The sequence below is a fragment of the Nansenia antarctica genome (genome assembly GCF_963989245.1).
Source record: "Nansenia antarctica genome assembly, chromosome: 4".
Classification (NCBI taxonomy): Eukaryota; Metazoa; Chordata; class Actinopteri; order Argentiniformes; family Microstomatidae; genus Nansenia; species Nansenia antarctica.
Genome location: NC_137689.1, coordinates 26,215,708 through 26,238,166, shown reverse-complemented (window position 1 = coordinate 26,238,166; position 22,459 = coordinate 26,215,708). Strand labels below are relative to the sequence as shown.

At 41.3% G+C, this 22,459-nt stretch overlaps 1 protein-coding gene across 4 annotated transcripts; it reads right to left on the bottom strand.

Annotated features, from left to right (window-relative positions):
• Positions 1–225: 225 nt before the first annotated feature.
• Positions 226–21,727, bottom strand: rnf128a (ring finger protein 128a). 4 transcript variants are annotated; one of them, XM_080528421.1, is made up of 8 exons: positions 18,438–19,004; positions 17,240–17,487; positions 13,236–13,307; positions 12,739–12,821; positions 12,540–12,636; positions 11,893–12,061; positions 4,683–4,753; positions 1,611–1,748 (listed from the first exon to the last, which is right to left on the bottom strand). In XM_080528421.1, exons 1-7 carry the CDS (start codon positions 18,859–18,861, stop codon positions 4,728–4,730), a joined length of 1,119 nt encoding a protein of 372 aa, XP_080384547.1. In that variant the 5' UTR covers positions 18,862–19,004; the 3' UTR covers positions 1,611–1,748; positions 4,683–4,727. The 4 variants fall into 4 exon arrangements, with proteins under 4 accessions (XP_080384546.1, XP_080384544.1, XP_080384545.1 ...); XM_080528420.1 differs by lacking the exons at positions 4,683–4,753; positions 18,438–19,004 and adding an exon at positions 21,249–21,727 and having other exon boundaries at positions 226–1,748; XM_080528418.1 differs by lacking the exon at positions 4,683–4,753 and having other exon boundaries at positions 226–1,748.
• Between the last annotated feature and the right edge of the window lie 732 nt (positions 21,728–22,459).

The following is a 22,459-nucleotide window of genomic DNA, read 5'->3' as shown; positions in this document are numbered from 1 at the left end:
ATGTGTTGGAAAAAGACAAGGGTTTTTATGGGGCGTCCTATTTCTTTCACATGACTGTATATCCCACCTCTTGACAGGTGCCGTTGGAACAAGATAATCAATGTTAGTCACCTCACCTGTTGCCAATTAATTGCATTATTCATAATTAGGGAATAGTCTATAGGTCAGGACATCTCATCCCTTTCACAAGCTCTAAAATGAAGTCAAAACAACAATACATTTGATAAAAGAAACTTTTATATTTACAATATGCTTTTTATCACCATACACAAGTTATCAAATTCCCCACAGAAAGTAAAACAAATAAGAATACCTTTTGTCCCTTATTTAAGCTAAATAGTTAATAGATCTTTATTCTGGAAAGGCCGTACAAAGATAAGACCAGTTTTATTTAAAAATAATAATAATAATAATGATACATGTCTTGACAGTAATAAATTCATTAATGTAAAGTGCATGCAGAATCTAGCTGAAAATATTCAGTGAAATCATAACATTACCCAGAGTAGGTTGGGATGGAATAAAATCCCTATTCAATAGATCTTGCACTGGATGAATCATTTAAGGCACACACCCCCCGAAAAAAACACAGGTTGTGAATCAAACACGTTAGAAAATCAACATTGCATGATCCTCTCCCTCCCACACCCTGAAAGACTGACTGACATACCAACAAACAAAAAGTGACAAACAGAACGGGAAGCGCTAGATAGTAATGTCACAAGCATAGCGTACATGGAGCTACTCCCTCTTGTTATGTCATAGTGCCCTGTGTAAGTACCTGTGTACAGAATGCTGCTTGCTCTCAGCAGTTTCTCTTTTAGAGTGTAGAGCCAAAAGAAGAAAAGCTTCACTGTCCCATTACGTACACAAGGCACTATACCTCTTCTTGGAAAATACCACCCAGTGATAAATACAATTTACAATCGATTAGCACCAGGCAAGACCGGTCCAATCTACCAACCTTGGAATGTGCTCTACACTCACTGATGCTCTCCACTACAAGGCCAAGAAAATCTAGGTCTGCCGGAGATGCATTAAAATCCTATACTTTATTTCAAATAAAAGAGACAAACCAGAATTAGTCAAAGTGACCCTTGGATAGAAGTGCCACAAACAGTACAAACATCGCCTTTGTAATATCATAAAATCAAATCAATAAAAGGCATTGTACTGAATCTGTGACATAAGTCAATCTGATGCATAAAGTCATAATCAAAAAGCTCTTTGAAGAATAATTTTCATATCACCTTATGGACCTTATGGACTGGCGTTTTGTCACAAGGTCTCACCTGTAAAATCCCACCAAACAGACCAATAGGAAGTGGTTCTGGGTTTGAACTTGGTAAAGACTAAATCAAACAGTCAATAACTTCAAATAAATCATTAAAAGTACAATTAATTCAATCAATATGCAACTGGACTATACTGAGAGACAACTCAGATAGTGGTATTGCATTGAAAAAAAGAATTGCCATGTTAAAATGACATGCATAGGTCAAGCTCTGGTTTCCTATGAATAATCTCATACCCACAGTTCTGGTTTCATTTGCTTCCAAACCACAGGAGACATCTTTGAATGTAATTGATTGTGGCGCAAGTCCCATTAGCTAAGCTCTGGTGCACGGGTCAGCGTGCTCTTCATGTCCGGGGGTCCTGTTGGTTTCGGGAGTCGCCTTCGAAGGCCAGGTTGTCGTAATGGGGCTGGATCTCCAACTGAATTGACGCAGGGTCAGGCTGATGAGGAGCTGCAAAACAACCATACTTATCAATCATACATTTTTGGACTTTGAAAATAAATGATATATAGCCATTGATTATTGAAGAATATAACTTATATAAATGCACCATGAGCTTCGAAAGTTGTTTTAGTCCATTGTTGGGGAAAAAGTGCAGTTCTAAACAAACACTACATGGCTTAAAAAAAAAAAAGTTAAAACTATCATTTTGATCTCATGGATGGTCGGCGCATCCGTCTCTGAAATAGAGAGTGGTTACATTTCTCCAGACCCATTACTTATTAGATGGCCACTTTGAGCTACAGCGATAGTCACAGACACTGTCATCATCAGTTTTCATTTAGTTTTATTTTACAGTAAAGAAACAAGCTTTTAGCTTGCATTAACTGCCTAACCGCACAAGTAATTACTCATACGGAGGTCAATGGAAATAGGAAAGTTAAACAGAAAAAAAGAAAGATTGAAAGGACATGCTGCAGCACCTGTTAGTAGTGATAATGGTTATACGAGTAGACCTCAAATCAAGTAACCAAATAAGCCAAGTAAAAAAAAACATCTGAAGAAATGAGTAACAATATCTAGCCACTAGGCCTACATTTCAGACAGGGATGCCTTGTACAGGAGTTGCAGTTAGTACCAAGCATATTATCAAGCAAATGTGAAAGCCAGGATCTTCCCACATACCTGCAAAAGAGGCAGCCAGATTGAGCTGAAGTAGTCTATGTTTATTATGTGAAAGAGCTGTCAGCTGTGAGCGTGTGTTTAAACTGGTAGAATTTTCAACAGGCCCTAAAGGCACCATATTCAGGATTGCACACTCTTTCACTGCAATGGGAATTGCAATGATAATTCAGAACAGAGTCTCCTCTTGCTCAATGCAAACTACTTCTAAAAGTAAAAATGAATAATTGTATAATTTATCTATTTATTTATTTATCATATAACTATGTGGTTGAAATGTAGTTGTTATTTAAGCCCTTCTGCGTCGAATTTACGCGCGGCTACACCGTAGCCTACGCAAGGGCTCTCCCAATTTATACTTCTGCGTCACGTTGATCCGCTCCGTTGGAACGGTGTACTCATAGTGGCATAATCACGATTTTTCTTGTTATGCTTGTTGTAAAGAAAATGTCCATAATGCATTGAAATGACATTAAACTAAGATAATACGATGGTTATCATACAAAATAAAATCTTTATTAATAAGTAATTACAGAAAGGGTAAATGACATTTCTGTCATGGCTTCCGCATTCCTACGAGATACTCGGAATGTGACGCAACTAAGCGGACCAATCATAGTTCTTATAGATAACTTTACATTAAATATGTCTATCATAAATATAATTTAAACCCAACGAACAGCCATGGGGCTCCCTGTAACTAATCATTTATTTCTAAATAAACAGGATTGTACATCTCGTAAATATGAATCGCGCTCCTTATAGGAAGGCTGTGCCTGACGCTTCCATAGGGCGCTCCGTTGGAACGGTGTACTCAAAGCGGCATAATAGCGCTTTTTTTTTTATGCTTGTTGTAAATAAAAGTTCTATGATGCATTGAAATTACATTAAACTAAGATAATACGATGGTTATCATAATTTTTCGAATCTTTATTATTAAGTAATTACAGAAAAAGTAAATGACATTTCTGTCATGGCTTCCGCATTTTGGCCTACGAGAGAGTCGGAGTCATGTGCTACCAAGCGGACCAATCACAGTGCTTACGGTTGCGTAGGCACTGCCGCGTAGTTACATTTTTGGAGAGGTGCGCGTCAACCTACGCCGTAGCCTATGGCGTAGGCTGTGGGCCTACGCAAGCTACGGCGTAGGCTACGCCGTCGATTTTACGCAGAAGTATTGCAGAAACGTGAACCAGACAGCACACACACACACATGAAACAAGTGCTTTACCAACAGGTGGGCATTCACTGTGACAGACAACCCTGTCACCGATACTCCACTAGGCCATTACCAAGCCCCATTATCTCCCTAAACGACCTGCCAGCTCCGCCTTGTGAAGCCGTCTGTCACCAAGGGCGAAGGTACACACGGTTGCATACGCTGCTAAACGCTAAACCCACCTGTAACCAAGTTACAACCAAGGTTGACAAGGTCGTGAAACAGGACATTTACTCTGAAAAATCATCAGAATAAACAAAAAGGTTGGCCCCCAGCACTGACAAATGATTGCTCTGAAAATCTAGCTTCAGGCAGAAGTGCAGTTTGGGGTTTTGGCAGGTGCACACACTGACACAGACTGTCAACGCACAGTTAAGTGTTATTTAGTGACATTTCAAGGGGAAAAAGCGACATATTGTACCTTTAAATATGAAATGACCAAAAATGATGTTTTAAGTGAGAAGTTATGGCTTGTCAAAAGCAGCAAAATACAAGATTTTCCAGCACACATTTGTTTTTAACATGTGCTGTAGTACTGTATGTCGGTCTACTGTACTTCAAACAACATGTTCACCACTGGGCAGGTTTCTTAGGATTCAAAGCTTCTCTCAAACAGCAAAATTCAGTCTTGGGGACGGTTTCACAGACAAGGCATAAGTTTAGCCCTGGACTAAAATCACACTTTCAATGTAAAATCTCCATTGAAGATGCTTTTTAGTCTAGGATTAGGCTTAAGCCTTGTCTGTGAAATAGGCCGTTAGAGTCGTATGTTTTCTTCAAAGACAGTGATTTATATTCTGCATGTCAATAATATATTTTTATTTATACACAAACCCAGATTGGAATTTGTTTACAAGTTCTATCATATACAAAAACATTGTGTATAGTAAACCACCAAACATATAACTGCATCAGTATTTCCCTCAGCTTGTTTTGGTTTGAAGCATTAGTGTGGAAGCCACCAAATCAGCATCCAGGAATGACTTTCAGGACCGACAGGTTTTAGGTGCGGTACAACAGATCTACACCAATGGAACACTGACCTGAATACAAGCCTGGATCTAGGCATAGGCATTCTAGGCACATGCCTAGGGCCTCCTCACCACTAGGGGGCCTAGACAGAGAGGGGTAAAGAACATCAACTGCCTAAATAATGTTAAACATATATATTTAAAATCCCAAGTCAAATCAATGGACATTGGAGAAATGCGTGCAGCGACAGACAACCTAAAGGAAATATACCCACATGATCTTGGAGGACTTTACAGCAGAGTGTTTGCCAATTCATCATGCTGAAAAATGAACAGTCAGTCATGGACATGTATAACACACTCAGAGACCTCGGCCTGACCGTCGGATGCCTTCCCTAACGTGAACATTTGCCTTCGTAGGTATCCGACATTACCGATTGCATATTGTTCAGGAGAAAGGTGGTTTTCTTTGTTGAAACGTGTGAAAACGTACCTGAGATCAACAGTGAGGTACGTAAGGTAAAACAACTGAACGCCTTCGCCCTGTTGGCTATTGAGAATGGATTTACTACCTCCAATGATGATTTACAACCTTACGATGATGTCATGAAGACATCAAGGACTTCAGCTCAGGAGAAGGCATCTGTAAATGTACGTTTTCCATTTAAATATCTCAATCTGAATAACTAAAGACACATTAAAATCTAATGTAAAATGCATATAAATGAAATGTATAATATGGGGCTATACTTTCCACTATAAATACCAACAAAGAACAAACAAATTGCGTATGAATACCGAAATATACATAGATAAGCTCAAATATATATTCCATATATATATTTTGCGTTAACAAGCAGTTGAAAAAGTGTACCTAATGAAGTGGCCGGTCACAAATATCGAATCAGCCAGTCACGTGGATTCAATGCATTTAGGTATGTAGTCATTGTCAAGACGATCTGCTGAAATTCAAACCAAGCATCAGAATGCGGAAGAAAGGTGATTTAAGTGACTTTGAACGTGGCATGGTTGTTGGTGCCAGGTTTGAGTATTTCAGAGAGTGCTGATCTACTGGGATTTCCCGCACAACCATCTCTAAGGTTTACAGAGGATAGTCAGAAAAAGAGAACATATCCAGTGAGTGACAGTTCTCGCCAGTCGGTCACCAGTCAGACCAGACACTTTGGGCCCCTTAGTACCAATTGAGCATCGTTTAAATGCCACAGCCTTCCTGAGTGTTGTTGCTGAGCATGTCCATCCCTTTATGACCACAGTGTACCCGTCTTCTAATGGCTACTTCCAGCAGGATAAAGCACCATGTCACAAAGCTCACATCATCTCAAACTAGTTTCTTGAACATGACAACGCATGTGAATGAGCGTCTTGTCCCACCCTTTTAACCTCCATAGTTGCCTATAAATGGTCAGTGAACCACCCCAAACTAATCCATACTGACTGCATGACCTCAATGACGGCAAAACCCGACAGAAAGGCGTGAAAGAAATATTTCACCCAGTGAAATTCTGTGCAACAGTTTAGCACAACGAACATGTGATTGCATTTTAAATGCACTCATATCTGCCCTACTGAGGCATCGAAAACAGAATCAGTTTAAATATAATTTGACCTACTGTTCACCTTATTATTTATGAGAATACATTTCATAGAATGCAAGTATTGTTTAGTAATTATAGATCTGATTAAACATGATTCCTGATTAAACTATAACAAATATGTATGGGGTTGTTTTGCTAAAACAGATATATCCGTTTGTATTTATTATCCAAACTCATTTTTTTTTAGATTAGATTAGATTGAACTTTGTCATGGCAGAGTACAAGTACTAAGACAACGACATGCAGTTCAGCATCCAACCAGATAATGCATAGTGCAAAAGCCATGAATGTATGGACATTGCATGGTGGGACAGGATATTCTATGGTATTATACAGTCAGTGAGAATAAGAAAATTAAGTCAGTATACGTGCAATGAATATGAATGTAAAAAGTCAATATATTTTATGAATATCAATGATATGTACAGTGTGACATGTACAGGACAAGGGCGGAAAAAGTAAGTGAACCCTTTGGAATTACCTGCATTTATGTATACATTTGTCTTAAGATATGGTCTGATCTTCATCTAAGTTACAATAATGAACAAACACAATCTCTTTTACTAATAACACACACATTATTGTATTGTTCTTGACCCCATTGAATAGGCCTACTACACCATTCAAACATTCAAAGTGTAGGTTGGAAAAAGTATGTGAACCCCTACGCTAAAGACTTAGCCTAAGGAGTTAGCAAACCTGGAGTCCAATCAATGAAACGAGATTGGAGGTGGGGGGTTAGAGATACTTTGACGTGATAAAAAAAACACTCAAACATTTTGAGTTTGCTATTCACAAGGAGCATCGGCTGATGTGAACCATGCCTCGCAAAAAAAAGATCACAGAAGACCTACGATCAAGCATTGTTGATTTGCATGAAGCTGGAAAGGGTTACAAAGCAATCTCAAAGAGTTTAGATATTCACCAGCCCACAGTTAGACACATTGTCTATAAATGGAGACGATTTAGTACTCTCCCTAGAAGTGGGCGCCCAGCCAAGATGACTCCATAGACACAACGCTGAATGCTCAAAGAGGTAAATAAAAAAAGACCCTAGTAACTAGCTAAAGGCTTGAAGGAATCATTGGAACTGGCTAACATATCTGTTCATGAGTCTTTTTGAGTGTCCATATGCAGTAGAATGTGTGGAATCAACTGAGAAACATCCAAATGGAAACAACAAACAAAGAGCTCCTCTTCAAATCATTAAAATCAAGCGGCAATGTTTGTCAACACACTGTAAACATATCCACCATGCTCAACTCTGCCTCCTGGTGGTGGTTTTGACCAGGTGAATGACCTGAGGGAAAAAAACTAAAAACAGCAGCAGCCCGTGGCCTTGACTCTCCACTTTGACCTGCTGTACCTTATCAGAAGGACAGGTGGACCTTGTCACAGTCTCCTCATTACTCCCTGTGTTTACAAAGCACTACTGTAGAAACTCCAGGCTTACCTAACCTTGTTATTAAAATATCAGAACATACATTTGTTCTCAGAGTCAGTTAACTCTTGAGGTTCCTCGGGTTTTCTTAATCGGGTGAATCCGCTTTTTAGTTGTGGTGCAGCTCACTGCAGAAGCGACCTACACAAGACATGACAGTTGGTTGTTCTGGTGCCCCCTGGGCATTGACATGTTTATGTATATATAACATAAAGTTATGGTTTTATAGGATGTATTGATTTTGTACTTTATATTTAATGTGTTGTTTTGAGATTGTGTTTTGTATTTTGGACAGGGTGCACCTGCAAATGAGGCCTTGGTCTCAATGTGTGTCCCCTGTAGAAATAAAGGTTCAATGCAATTCAACAGCAGCCAGCCACAGCACTTGCAGCAGCTTGGAACGTTCATTAGCATTCATCCAAAACATTTAGCCTTTTTAGTATTCACTGATATTGTAAGAATGAGTGCATGAACACAATGCAAGATACTAACGCCATATGGTCAGCGTGTACTTGAAACTCAGAACTACACAGATAAGTTTGTAGAGCGTCTTTGGTTTGTCTAGAAAAGCGCTATACAAGTCTAATGTATTATTATTATTATTATTATTACTTTGTGGAGTGGGAGAGTAGGGAAAGGTATGGGGGGGTCAGGGTCCTGAGCCAGATGTGAGCTGGGACTGGAGGGCTGCTGGTATCATATCTAAGGTGCCCACGATGTGCCCTTGAGCAAGGCACTTGACCCCTAACTGCTCCTGACCCTGTGCCGAGAGCAAAGAAAACATACATTTTGTTGTACTCTGTACAATGACAAAAGGTTGAATCTAATCTAATCTAATGGCCATGGCGCAATACCTCAATGACGGGCCCGGCCACTCAACTGATTGTTTTGGTCTGTATTTATTCACAACAGTTTTAGTGAGACCCAACCCCTTATAAGTGACTCCCGTCGGATGCGAGCTTAATAAAATCTTTACACCCGGACCACAGCCTCCCCCTCCACACATGTTAAATAACTAATCAAATGTATTGCATAAAGACGTGTTTGCAATAAACTAAATTCTGCCCGGCTTTTTAACAGATTATAACAGAATATATTATAATTTAGAATAGGCCACTGTAAGACAATGTTTCACATTTACATTTTTGACATTTAGCAGACACCATTATCCAAAGCAACTTACAACAAATACATTTGTCTATGTTAGGATGTCAATGGAAGGACAGTAACAATGACTTGTCTAATACTCCAGCTGTGTGGTCTGATCCAAGAAGTGAGTTCTCCATCAGCTCTTGTAGTGTGTTTCCCTGTGATCCATCTCCCAGCCTGAAGCAGTTTAGCAAGCATTTACATCTTCCTGTCACACCAACCTGTTGGTTTGATGGTTCTTGTCACACTTAACTTGATCACTAGGTGTGGTGAAAACCAGTTTCAAATGGTGGGCCCATTTCTCAGTCTAAATCATACACCACATTGTTCCCCGTTTAATTCTTGCATTATAATAATAATTAATAATCAAATAATATAAAATATAATAATAATAAAATAATAACAATTTTCATTTAGATTTTTTAGAAACTGCAAATAAAAGGCTACAAAGCATTACCAAAACACTTAAGTACAAATATTTCTGTTTATTTCATTCAATATCTGTGTTTCCATTCTTTGTAGCCTAATTGCTGTGTTTTCCAGACATCTACATGTTGTCTGTTTCAAAAGGAGAAGTCATTCTTTAGACTATATTGGATAACATTGTGGCTTGTTCCTTCTAGTAGCCTATGTACTTTGTGAGTTTTTGCAGTTGAAAATGATAGTAACACTCCTACCACACTGCTCTGGAAAACGTGTTGGTGACTCATACAGAATATGGATGATAAGTACAGAGCCTGGACTCTTTTAAGACAGGCCTGAAAACCTTTTTTATTCAAAAAGGCCTTTGACTGTTTTTAACTTATTATGTTTTTAGGTTGCTTTGTTTTTAACTTGTGTTTTTACAGTTGTTGTTGTTTTTTCTCTCTGTAGCACTCTGAGATTCTTTTGAATGAAAAGTGCAATACAAATAAAATGCATTATTATTATTATTATTATTGATAAATCCACTAGAGTCGATAGGGGTAGGTCTTCTGTATGACTAATAATAGCGTTAATTTATATCGGCATAGATGAATATGGCATAACACAGATCCAATCAAACAATCAATTAGAAAGGGACAGTTGTGGACCTTTCTGCGTTTTAGGTTTAAATATGGTTAGAGCCTTACCTTTCAATGAGGAAAGATTTAGAGATATTAAGATTAATAGAGCTACTGTACATGTCGCCTCTATTGTGTGGTTTGTAACCGGCTCCCCGCTGGTGGAAAGAGCTTCCCACGGCTGTCAGAACTGCAGAGTCACTCCCCATCTTCTGTCAGAGACTGAAGACCCATCTCTTCAGGCTACACCTTAACTACCTTATCTCCAGAGACACCTACTTCCCCCTATACTGTGTCTCCTAAGATCTCTACTTCCCCCTTGTACTGTTTCTCCAGTGTCTATTTAAAAAAATAAAAATAATAATAACAATAACAATAATAATAATAATTCTTTCTTCTTCTATCACGACAACTGCCAATGGCCCCTGGCCTGAGCTGGATTACTCTTCCTGCTACAACTGGTGAATTGATGATTCACTTGCTTAGTCAAATGTATCGATTGTAAGTCGCTTGGGAATAAGGCGTCTGCTAAATGCCAAAAATGTCAAATGTAAATGTAAGGAATACTCAACAACACCATGGAGAAAGGGCCAGTTGGGGGGTTCAGGGGGCTCCATGCTACAGTCATACAGCCCAGCCAGGGTACATCACTAGTACATAGTCAACTTACGGTTCAAACATGGAACCAATTAAAACATTTAGTGGGCTATGAGAAAACCTGCCAAACGCTAGGAATGTGAAGCCATAATGCTCTGGACATTCTAGAAACCCCCAGAATTCCCTCTATGGAATGGGTCTGGAATGGGCAGCGCTCTAGCCTACAACATGGGGGAATGGTGTGTGTGTGTGTGTGGGGGGGGGGGGGGGGGGGGTTGAAAACAGTTGAAGAACCTTCTTTCTTTTTTACCATAAATGTCTGACGCAGTATTTACTTTGAGCTGTGTGGAATATTATCTTACAAGATAAGCGTAGATATAAAGCATATTTGTAGAAGATGTTACAAGGCCACGCAGTCAAAGGGAGGCAACATGTCAACTTTAGCCAAGCATCTTTTCCGATAGGTATCCTGACCTCTTCAAAGCCTAACCTTTATATGAGTTGGTAGTAGTCAATATCATATCATTGATTCTTGATATCATTCATAAATAGGTGTTATGCAAACATTTATTTTCGTTTTTGTGGGGAGGAGTGCCTTGGAAAATCACTGCGCCTGGTTTATAAATGTTTGGTAACCGCTGTATGACTCAATAATACAACACGTTCAGGGATGAAATTAAGTTGAGCATGTCCTCGAATATTCATTCAAGCAAGGGAGTGAGTTTTAGGTCATGTTCTCACATGAAAGTCCCAATCATGAGCCGGAGCAAGTGGATGAGTTCGCAACATTGTTGCATAAATTATTTCTCTGATTTGCGTTCTCATAACGTAACATATGCAATCGAAGCAACAGATGTGGTAATTGATTGGTCAGAAAATTTTAAAATTGCCCGTTCGTCCCGCTCTTATCCAGATCAACACGCATGCGCTGTTGTTTTCCTATGGACAGCCTCGATGCGTCGTTTCTAATCGGAGCAAAACCACCCTTTTCAAGCGGACCATGCGTTGGTTGTTTGCTCCGGGAGCGACTTCGAAGGCGCGTTCTCACAGCTCCAAACGACGCAGAGCAAAGCGAATTTTATCCTAAACTCCGATTCCAAGTTAAGCAAATGTTCTAGTGAGAACACACCCTTAGAGAGTAGAAAATGTAGTGTCTGCTCCTCTCCTGGTGAACTATATGCACCTTTGCCATTGAATGTTCCATCTATTGTCTCTATTCTTCTTCTTGAGTTTGAAATCTCAAGATCATGCGACATTCCAAACATGGATACCTTTGCCTCCACTTAGTGGTGGATTTCGGCAGCCCTTCCGACGTCCTCACGATGACTATCTGCCTCAGCATTGGGGGGGGGGGGGGTAGCCCACCGCTGCCATGACAACATGCATGTTTTGAATAGTGACCCTACGGCCCTATAAAGCAGAAGTAGAGGTCTTACTCTGGTACGTGGGGGTCTCCTCTGCCGGGCTGCTGTGCTCCTCGGTGCCCTGGACGGAGGCGTACCCCGAGGAGGCCGTCTCACTGTGGGAGTCGTCTGGGAGGCTGGGGTACGACCCAAAGTCTGGAGGGATGGGCACCTGGTGGCTAGGCTCCTCTAGGTCAGGCTGCTGATCAGAGGGATACGGGGGTGGGGGGGGTTAGGTAGTTAGAGAGTGTGTGTGTGTGTGTGTGTGTGTGTGTGTGTGTGTGGTTAGGGGCCTTCAGATGGCCCACATCTCCAAGAGAAAGGCTAAACAGTTAGCAAGGTACTGCTCCATATGTGCTATTATCGGTAGCCGCTCAATATGGAGAAGGCGTTGCTTTTTGTACCCTTAGAGTAGATAGTGTTTTACAGTAATGCTGTTGTATCTGTTAACCCACATTTGAAACATCCTCAGTGTTAATATCGTATGTGTACGATGGTTGCTGTACAGTCACAAACGTAAATGAATGTCTCCCAATTAACTGATTGCACTGATAGTGTTTAAGTCCTTAATGCACTTTGTATTTATGTGGACATAAATAAAGCATTTCAAATGTGTGTGTGTGTGTGTGTGACGGCAGGTAAAAGCATTTGTTGAGTGCATTTACGCAAGGTATCTGTACCTCTACTCCCAGGGCTTTAAGGATGTCACATTTACACATGGGACAGGTCCTGTGCTCCAGAAGCCAGGGCTCAATACAGGTTTTGTGGAAGAAATGACTGGAAAGTAAAAAAAAAAAAAAAAACGAGTGTTAAGACACTACTAAATCAAATTAAACTAGAACTATACAAGCTGTGTGTGTGTGGGGGGGGACGACGCACTTGCAGGTGAGAATGGACAACACGTCCCCAGGTTTGTAAGCATCGATACACACTGCACAGGTGTCTGCATCAGGCCCGGTCTCCTGTTTCAAAAAACAAACACTGTTGAGACCCTGGTATATACATGTAGTCAAGCCTCTGGTCCGAAGTACAACAACCAAATCCTTTTAATCTGGGCAATAAATTGATAACAGTAGCTGGCAATACTCTGCTTATTTGAAACCATCCTGATTCCAACTTTCCTTTGTTGTTTTTGGATTTGATCCACAGAGCATTGGTTTCCCCTTCCTACCAATCTCTTTTGCTCTATTAAAAATTCAGGAGGTTGGTTGTTGTTGTAGCCCGGGGGAACCAAATCTCAGTCTGGTGCCAAGCTATGGATTTTATTCACTGACATCATGCACATTTTTAATGTCACGAATCTAAACAAAAGGCCTATGTGGTGGTACAATGACTATTAACACATCCATACATGATGAGGTGAACATTTAGTTTACCTCGTCCCCTTGTTTCACCGTCCGAACCTGCAACTGACGAATGGCTTTCTTGGCCTCTGCTTTCAGCTGTTTCTGTTTGAGGAGAGAGAATGTGTTTATGATTTTCGGGGGCAGAGGAAGTAAACACTGGGAGAGGAAGTTGTTAGCAGGCCGCACACACAAAACTGTACATGGAGTCAGCCCAATAGATTTTCAACGCCATCTTTTCACAGACGAGCGGTGTGCATTCAATTCCCTTTGGTAAAAGCTGTGGCGCAGGAGGTAGAGCCGGCGTCTACCGATCGCAAAGTTGGCAGATCGGCAGTTTGAGATAGGATAGGATCAGTGGTCAAATTGACTGGACACATCCACCGCCCCCCCCCCCCCCCCCCCTCGCATTTAATGTGGCCGTGTCTCGATTGTCAGAAACTCCATTCCTTGCGTCCTCTCCTCCGTCCTCTCACATCCTACTCAAAATGCGTCGGAAGAGAATATTGTAGGTTTTATATCATGGTATACTGAGAAATGTAAGTCTCTCTACAGTTTGGCGAATCTAGCACTCAAGGAAGGCCCATTTCCTTTTAAGGGATGGGCCAAGATCTGTGGCGCAGTGAATAATTCTGACTATGGACAGGGCCCATAACTTGTGTAATCACAGATTTGTATAATATGATTGGTTCCCAAGAATGGTGACCTCATGACCAAGGACAGTTCTATAAATATGAGTCGCAACCATCGTTGGCGGCTGCTTCTTGCTTTGGGCTATTGCTTCTTGCTTATTGGTCTGCTCATTTCTCTCTGCGCTCATGTAACTTGGCTTAATAAAAGGCCTCTTTGGAGACAATTGATCTAAGCTCTTTGTAAGTTCTACTAAATCTATTAAGAATCAATTATATCCACAACAATATCCTGGTGGAGGACGGAGAAGAGGACTTGAGGATATTCAGTTTCTAAACATGGAGAAATACGGAGAAAAGTTTAAGACCTATTCCCTGTGAAGACATCGGTGATCTGGGAGAAGAGACTGTGTTCAGTAGAGCAGCCCTCATGTGTGTAATTAAGCCTCTCCTCTGAGAACATGTGTGGAAACACTACATCACCGTATACAGGATGTCAAAACAGCACATTTGCATTAGGGACTTTGGGGTTGAGCATGATCCTGTGGGACAGTGCTAGCTCTATTCTACAACTACAAGTTAAGATAATAATAAAAAAATAAAAATCATGTTTTGGACATGCACCCAACATTAAATCCTTCTCACACTGGAACATAGAAGATACAACATTTGATGCTGCTCCTCAGAAACTCTCCCATGGCAACATTACAAAATACTATGCACAAAGGCACACAGGAAGACAGATTACACAATAGGATTCAGGATGCACACAGGGAGACAACGTTTGCTATAGGGACTCTCTGCAGAATAGTGTTTTCTGAGAGATACTGAAAGAGTTTAATATATATATATCAAATACTATACTGCATATTGCATAAGTTGTTGGCTACAGACATCTCAACTACAGTTGTTGACTGCCTGACCAGGAGAACAATGAGGTCTTCATGTCCCTGAAAGGGGCAGTTGGGCAGTTGAGGGTGAAAGCTGTTTTGATGCAGATTTGTGGGAGAAAGTGGCTGTCATTCAAATGAACAGGGGGGAGCAGAGAGTGAGTTTTGCATGTGATTACAGCTAGAACAACAGGACCCTGTGCCCCAGGGCAGAAGGTCCTAACTCAGTGGGCGAAGTCAACTCTACTGCTATCACTGCTGCACTGCCCACTCAAAAAACACTTCTCTGTGTCTGTATGCCATGCTTCTAAATGGACTGACTTATATAGCGCCTTATTCCAAAGCGCTTTACAATGATGCTTTTACATTCACCCATTCACACACCGATGGCGGCCAAGCTACCATGCAAGGCGCCGGCCCGCTCGTTGGGAGCAATTTGGGGTTCAGTGTCTTGCCCAAGGAGACGTCACGACATGTGGCCAGCCGGGGCTCGAACCGCCGATCTGCCAACCTTGCGATGATTAGACGCCGACTCTACCTCCTACGCCGCAGACACTTCTCTACAGCAAGCCTTGAAGAACCAGCCACCCGTGACCAGGCCCTTTAACTGACACCACAAAGCTTCACTACTTCAGTAATAATGGAGCTCAGTAGAGGAGGACAACATTGGGTTCATTGTTAATAAGTTAACAGAGCATGCCCATGAGCACTTCTCAGATGATTGCCTGTAGTCAAGGTTTTCCCCATTGTGGTAATAAACAGTGAAAACATACTGTAAACTATCATGGTTAAACCCATGTGGCAAACATCATTCCAGCATAAAGGCTAATAGTTAAGTTTCTTACTCTTAAAAGGAATAAATATACTTTTTTATTTTTTACAGAAAGGGGATAACTTTTTTAACAACGTGTTTGAAAGACAGAATACCATGGCAAAAGTGTGCAATCTGTCTCCATCTGACAGAATTCCATCACAAGTCAGGACTTCTACCGGTAACAACCTAAAACCCCAAAGGGCAACAGCATATGGTACATAGGAAAGCTATGCAACATGCACTGGCTACCTGTTAGTTGTAGAATTGATTTTAAGATTATTTTATTGGTTTACAAAGCACCAAATGGTTTTGTGTCTGACATGGTTTTAAGATATGTACCCACTAGATCCCTTAGGTCCTCTGGTATTTTTTTTTGAAAGGCGCTATATAAATTAAAGTTATTATTATTATTATATTTATTACTGGTCTTTTGTTCCAGGGGTCTAGTCTGAAGGGCTCTGCACACAGCGTGCGATTTCTGTTGCGCGTCAACGTTCCATTTTGAAGTTTGAATGGAAGTCTATGAGAACATCGCATTTACCCACACACGGCCCCGATTTTAATCGCACGGCGAACATTCGATTCCATTCATTTGACAGTGCGACAAAACTCGCACGCCGTGTGCTTTGTCCCATTCAAAATGAATGGAATCGAATGTTCGCCGTGCGATTAAAATCGGGGCCGTGTGTGGGTAAATGCGATGTTCTCATAGACTTCCATTCAAACTTCAAAATGGAACGTTGACGCGCAACAGAAATCGCACGCTGTGTGCAGAGCCCTTAAGACCCATGGTGAAGCCGCTTTTAGCCACTATGGCTATTATGGATTGATTGATTGAATATCAACACTTTGCTGACCAGGGAATCAGGGATGATGTTTGGTTGGCTGTGTCGATAGCCCTATTCGCAGAGGACTAGTAATACCTGGGGACCTCTAGTAATTTGTAATAATTGCGAAGGTCATCTGTGATTTTAATACTGTGCGAAATCTGCCATGTACGTAATTTGTAAAGTAAAAATTCCACTGCATATTACGTACCGTATTTCACCAAAAACAGGTCTTGTGATAATAAGCAAATAGGGCTTATGCCACACCACGGAATAGCATCTCAGAATAATCACTTACGCCTTGATGAGTAGTCACCATCAACACTACGACGGGGAAGGTTTGTTTAGTTTTCATCTGACTACCTCTGTGTAAAACTCACGGAACTTGACACACATCCAAAACACTTTCTTCAGTGTTCCTTAATGTTGCTAATTTGTGAGAACACACATGGAAGGTATGGTTATGTACATGACATTGTGCTCTACTATGGGACAAACCGTATTTGGAGTTTACCAAGTCATTGTTCTACTGACCACAGAACGGCATAGCATTCAGTTCCTGATCAAAAGACACAAGAACTGGTGTCACTGCCAAACAAGTCTTACTAGAATGTCTTGAGACGAAACTGTGTGGTTGTTTTGGTTTACCAGAAATCAAACCAAATTGAGTCATGACAACCATATCTTATCATGAACTGGATTTCCCCCTCACCGCAGCTCTCTCTTTGTTCTTGAACCTCAAGGAAGTTGGCCCTCTACTGAAAACGGCAGAAGAATTCTGCTACAGGAATGCGTGCGACAACTGGTTTGACGAGTACTGCTTTACAGTAGAGACGGTAAACAATTGTCATCTTTGTTCCACAGTGCGGAGGCTGACCTGTTTGCGATTTTGGAGGCGGACGCTGTTGAGGCGACGGGCCGAGTAGAAGATGAAGTAGCCCACTGTCGCGGCTGTGACCACGAAGAAGGAGATGGACACGAAGAAGACAGAGTAGTGGCTCATCCAGGGGCCGTGCTGCTGGCCCACTTCGATGGTCATGGTGACAGAAACACCTTGCTTGATCAGGTGAACTATCTCCATGCCCCGGATGTGACCGATCATGATGGCCACCGTCTCGCCTGTTCCTGTTAACAGCAGGGGGGGAAAGCATGAGGAGAGACACTGAATCACACAAAATGTGTGTACAAGTTAGGCCTTAAATTGTTTACAACTTAGGCCTTAATGACCCTCTCAAAATGACTAAATCAATCAATCAATGTATATATCCAATGGGAGAAGGAGTATTAGGCTGTATCGTGATACTGTTTTCTGGTATAGCAATGCAAAAGGTGTATAGCACATGTACACTAATAGTAAACACTACTCGATTGAAATACTCCATGACACATTGTCTTCTACAGGGTGCAATGCCCTTTCTACTCCCCTTGATATATTCACAACCACTTCCCTTGTGTTTAATCAAACTAGAAATGATTCATTTGCAACGGGAGCCAAATGATTGTGTACTCTGCAGCTCTCTAAAGGGCAACATATGACAGGTTGAGTTGCAGTTAAACACGAAGCTCAATTCAGCAATTTCACTGATGGGTAAATACTGTAGCTACTGCTAGTTTGAGGTAATTGCTATTGATCATCACCATCAAAATAATTATGTAATGTCTGATTTAAATAGGCAAGAGGGGAAGACTAGTAGAACACAGCCTACCTTTGAGATAACTGATACTAATATCCAATATATGGAGATAACTAGAAATATATAATGGTTGTGATGTATGTAGGCTACTACTGGAGATCAAAAACTGTTCGAGCAGTGGCCTAAGAAGATATTAAATATGTCTTACTTTAATGAAAGTCATAGGCTACCATCTGAATAACTGAAATCTACTGATTCAAGTCAGTGTTCCACACAGGATAGTTACATTCAAATAAATTATCTTGACCACCATGAAGCTTCAAGCACAAACGCAACCAACATTACATTCATTGGTTGAAACACACATGATGTTGAGCAAGACGCTATGTTGGCCCATTGCTCTCTGGAGCGGAGAGTTATTTGTAGTTCCAAATACAGTACCTGGGTGAGACATTTGGATGAATCTATTTTCTGTACCGAGATCGTTAAAGATCACGACAGCAACAGCCCCATTGCTGGTCGCAACGTTGATCTTGTCGGAAAAAGTACATCCATGGCCTCGTTGAATCAAGGCGATCCAGCCCGTTGACTCGCTGGGCACGTCATACAAAGTGTCGCTTTCGCAACTATAAAGAGGCTCAGGTAAATGAACTATCCCCTTCACCCGAACTTTAGGCGAGTCTTGTCCATACAATCCGATTTCCTCTTGCCTCCATACAGTTTCGTTGTTGTCGGGATCAACAAACGAGACATTCACGTAAGCGGTGCAGATATACGTCGCTTGCGCAAAATGTAAACTCGATACCTGAACACTTGAGACAACAAACAGCCATGAGAACAAACAGCGCTTCACCAGAGCTGCCATAGTCCCGCTAACGACGCAGCCGGGGGACCTCCGCGTCTGGAAACCGATACGGATATTCGATCGTGAGACTAAACTAATTAAAAAGTTGTAGCCTACTACTATATCAACTTTATAAGGTTGATGTCGCTGACAGGTGAACTAGTTGGGACAGATTCTCTTCTTCAATTAGGTCATGGAGTTAAAGTACCCTCCCACCTCGTCCTTAAAGGAGACGCGCATCATTATGTTCCATGTCAACAAAAGCCCCGACGCAGAGGAATGGTTTGTTTTCGCATAGCCTATGAGGAAATTCAACACCCAAAAGTTTAACAACAAACACGCTTGACAGCCTATATCAAAGCCTCCTTAAAAGGCATATACAATCTCTGCTCATATGCTTACAATCCGTGTCCTGCTTTTGTGTTCAAGTCTACAGGCCAAGAAGCCTATGGCTATGGACTACTAGGACACAGATTGGCATCAGTCGTGCAGACAAAGAATTAGATGATGCAAATCTGCTTTGTCAACAAAAACAAACAGTAGCTCTGTCATGCCAGAATGAGTCCGGGCCCAAAAAGTGTCCGGGTTAGGATATGATGTAATGTTATATTTCGATGCTCGATTACCACAGATGAATGTGTGGATCTTTAATTGGGAAGACAAATGTAATCTCCTTGCACTTGAATAGCATTAAGGTTGATGCAGGCTCACTAGTCAGCTGTAGCTTTTATGTTGGCATGTCCATTTTATATGAAAACACCTGCTAGCATGCTAATTTCACACAGTAGTATAGCTAGCTAGCTTACTTACTTAGCTAGCTTACTTACTTGTCAAATGTACATTTGTGATATAGAGGTATTAAGCAAAGGGTTCACAATAGCCAGCTGCAGGGTTTACTCAGTGCGCACCAGTGGCATTTCCAGTCACTTCCTCGCATCAACTGTGCTTACTCAGGCCTGATCGGTGAATAAAACTGGCTTTTATAGAGGCATTAAGCAAAGTGTTCGCAAAGTGTTTAACAGTAGTGGAAGTGGACCTAAAATCATCCCGCTGTCCGTCCAATACAATTTGGGCAAAAAAACTAAACATTAATAGCTCCAAGCAGAGATGACCCTGGGGGATGTTATGAGATATCTCGTTTTTGTAATAACTAGCGGAGTTGGAGACCGAACAAGTGTGCTCATAGAAACACACCCCTTGTTGACAGCGAAGACAGTACGTTGTTAAGCAGTGTGTGCGAGGAAGAGAGGTACAGCACTTACTGACAAAAGTCAACATGAATACAATTTGTGTTCAAATAGTTGTTGCGTGTTTATTACAATTCATTCACCGCCCTCACGATTATCCTCTGGCGTTTAGACTATGAGCGTCAGGATCATATTTAATCAAACAACAAACACACTGTTCAACAGAGTCCAAACAGAAGCATGATATTCTCATCTGCAGGGGAAGGTGTTCCCTACCATGATTGGTTCTCTTGGGAGTAGCTGGTGGAGACTTGTGTTGGATGCTTTATAGTAGGGGTCACCAATTACATTTGTCCAAGGGCCAGAATTCTTCTAAGCACACTGTGGGGGCCGGACTTTTAAAAATATATAGGCTATAGACTGAACAGAAATACATACGCAACACTTTTGTTTTTGCTCCAATTTTTTCAAAGATCTAAGACTTTTTCTATGTACAGAAAAGGCCTATTTCTCTTCAATGTCAACACACGCATTTCAACCCGTTCACACGCTCACACGCCACACCTTGTCTCATGCCCAATGCGTGAGACTTGAGCCCTGATGTTTAAACAAATTTGTTTAAATCTTTGTTAGCCAGCAGTTCTCCTTTGCCGAGATAATTCATCCACCCAACAGGTGAGGCATATCAAGATGCTGATTAGACAGCATGATTATTGCACAGGTGTGCTTTCAACTCTTATGGTTTCACTTATGGTTTCAGCACTTTGGACTTGAACCCCTAGTAATGAATACCGTTTACCATTCAGAGTTTGAAGTACATAACAGAGAAAAAAACATCTCTCCCATAAGCAGTACATTCCTGACTCAATGAATGACAACAACAACCACAACAACTCTGCCACTCATCCTTAGTGACTTCACTATCCAGGATGCACACATTAGTTGTGATTAGGCTTATTTTGTGAAGAATAACAATAAGGTAAAACCACTCCTAAATAAGAAATTACATTGTGTTACTTCTGCTATAATAAAAAGCAGAATCTGTTCCATTACATTTGGTGCCCGCACGACGCGACTTCAACTTTGCATTCCATGTAAATAAAAACAAAAATTTCACTCAGCTGGCCGGTGTAGTGTTTTCGTAAAGTAGTGTAGTGTAGCAGTATATACTATAGTGTATTGTAGTGTAGTAGTAAAACAATGTTTAATAAAAATAGTTACCATGGTGACCCATGGGAGTCACATCATTGCCTGTGCCAGGAAGGTTGTAAATGACCACACCAGAAGCTCCACTTTCAGCAGCAGCCATGATCTTGTCATAAAAGGTGCAGTTCCCCCTTTGAATAAGGGCTATCCATGGCTTTTCTGAACTGTTAAACCAAGTCTGGGGACCACAGGCCAGGGGATCCACCATCGGAAGAATAACCTCACCTGAGGTCCAGGTGACAGGCGAGTGGAGCCCATATAATCCACAATCACACATCTGCGTAACTGGTCGGTTTTCACTCATGTTCCAGTAACTTGTTTCAACAGTCGCCGTCCAAAATAGCATGTTTGCCCCAGCAGGCTGAGCAATTACCAGGCACAGAAATGTAAGAAAGCCGACGGCATGTGTCCTTATATTTCCCATGTTCCTCTTAAAACTCACTCGTAAAGGTTGTAGTTTGGTACTGCCACCAGTCTTCCTGGTTGAGAGCAGCCTAGAGAGCTCTGCTGCTGGTAGTAAACTGACACCTCCCTTCTCAGTAATCTAAACCAAGTCTACGTCAGGGCAGCCAGTCACTGTTATCTTAGTGGACCTTGCTCACTAGCTCAGAGGATGTTTAACAGGTTTTCCTGAATGAGCCAGCCTTGAAACCGATTAGACACACTATTGTTGATGTTGACATAGTAGGATCAATGATGTTAGAGATATTGATGATGTATCTTTGTCAGCTAAGCCCAGTGCTGTTAAAGGTGCCTTGAGGAACAGTTCTACGAGGAAGTGCCATAAAGGGTACAATATATAATACAGTATTATAGCTCTCGGTAATCGTCAGAAATAATAAAGGTTATATAAGGCGATAAACATTACACTCAAGCAAACATTTGGGACTCTGGGATACAATACACGCCTGTGGAAACAGAAGATATTGTAGTGAACAAGAGCGAATGTGTGTCTACTTGTCTCACTGCCCTCTGTCCTGCCAATCTCATTCAACTCTACAGTGTAATACTTTCCTCCCTTCTCTGAAATTTTGTATTGGACATGCAGAGGAGCAATCCTGCCACATGTAGAGGACCAATTCTGTCACTTTAAATACAGATACTTTTTCAAAAGGAGATGACCTATATGGTGGTTGGGTTGAATAGTTTGATGGAAGCCAGGAGGAAGAAAAGTAGGCTGCACTGTTTAGGCCTAACAGCGAGAAATACACCGCAAGCGCCAACCT

Excerpts from the sequence above, each read along its gene's own strand:
- rnf128a (XM_080528418.1), bottom strand. The coding sequence starts at position 18,861 with ATGGCAGCTCTGGTGAAGCGCTGTTTGTTCTCATGGCTGTTTGTTGTC. Across the intron at positions 17,488-18,437 it reads CATCCAAATGTCTCACCCAG|GAACAGGCGAGACGGTGGCC; the intron begins GTACTGTATTTG and ends TGCTGTTAACAG. Across the intron at positions 12,637-12,738 it reads TTGTCCATTCTCACCTGCAA|TCATTTCTTCCACAAAACCT; the intron begins GTGCGTCGTCCC and ends TTTACTTTCCAG.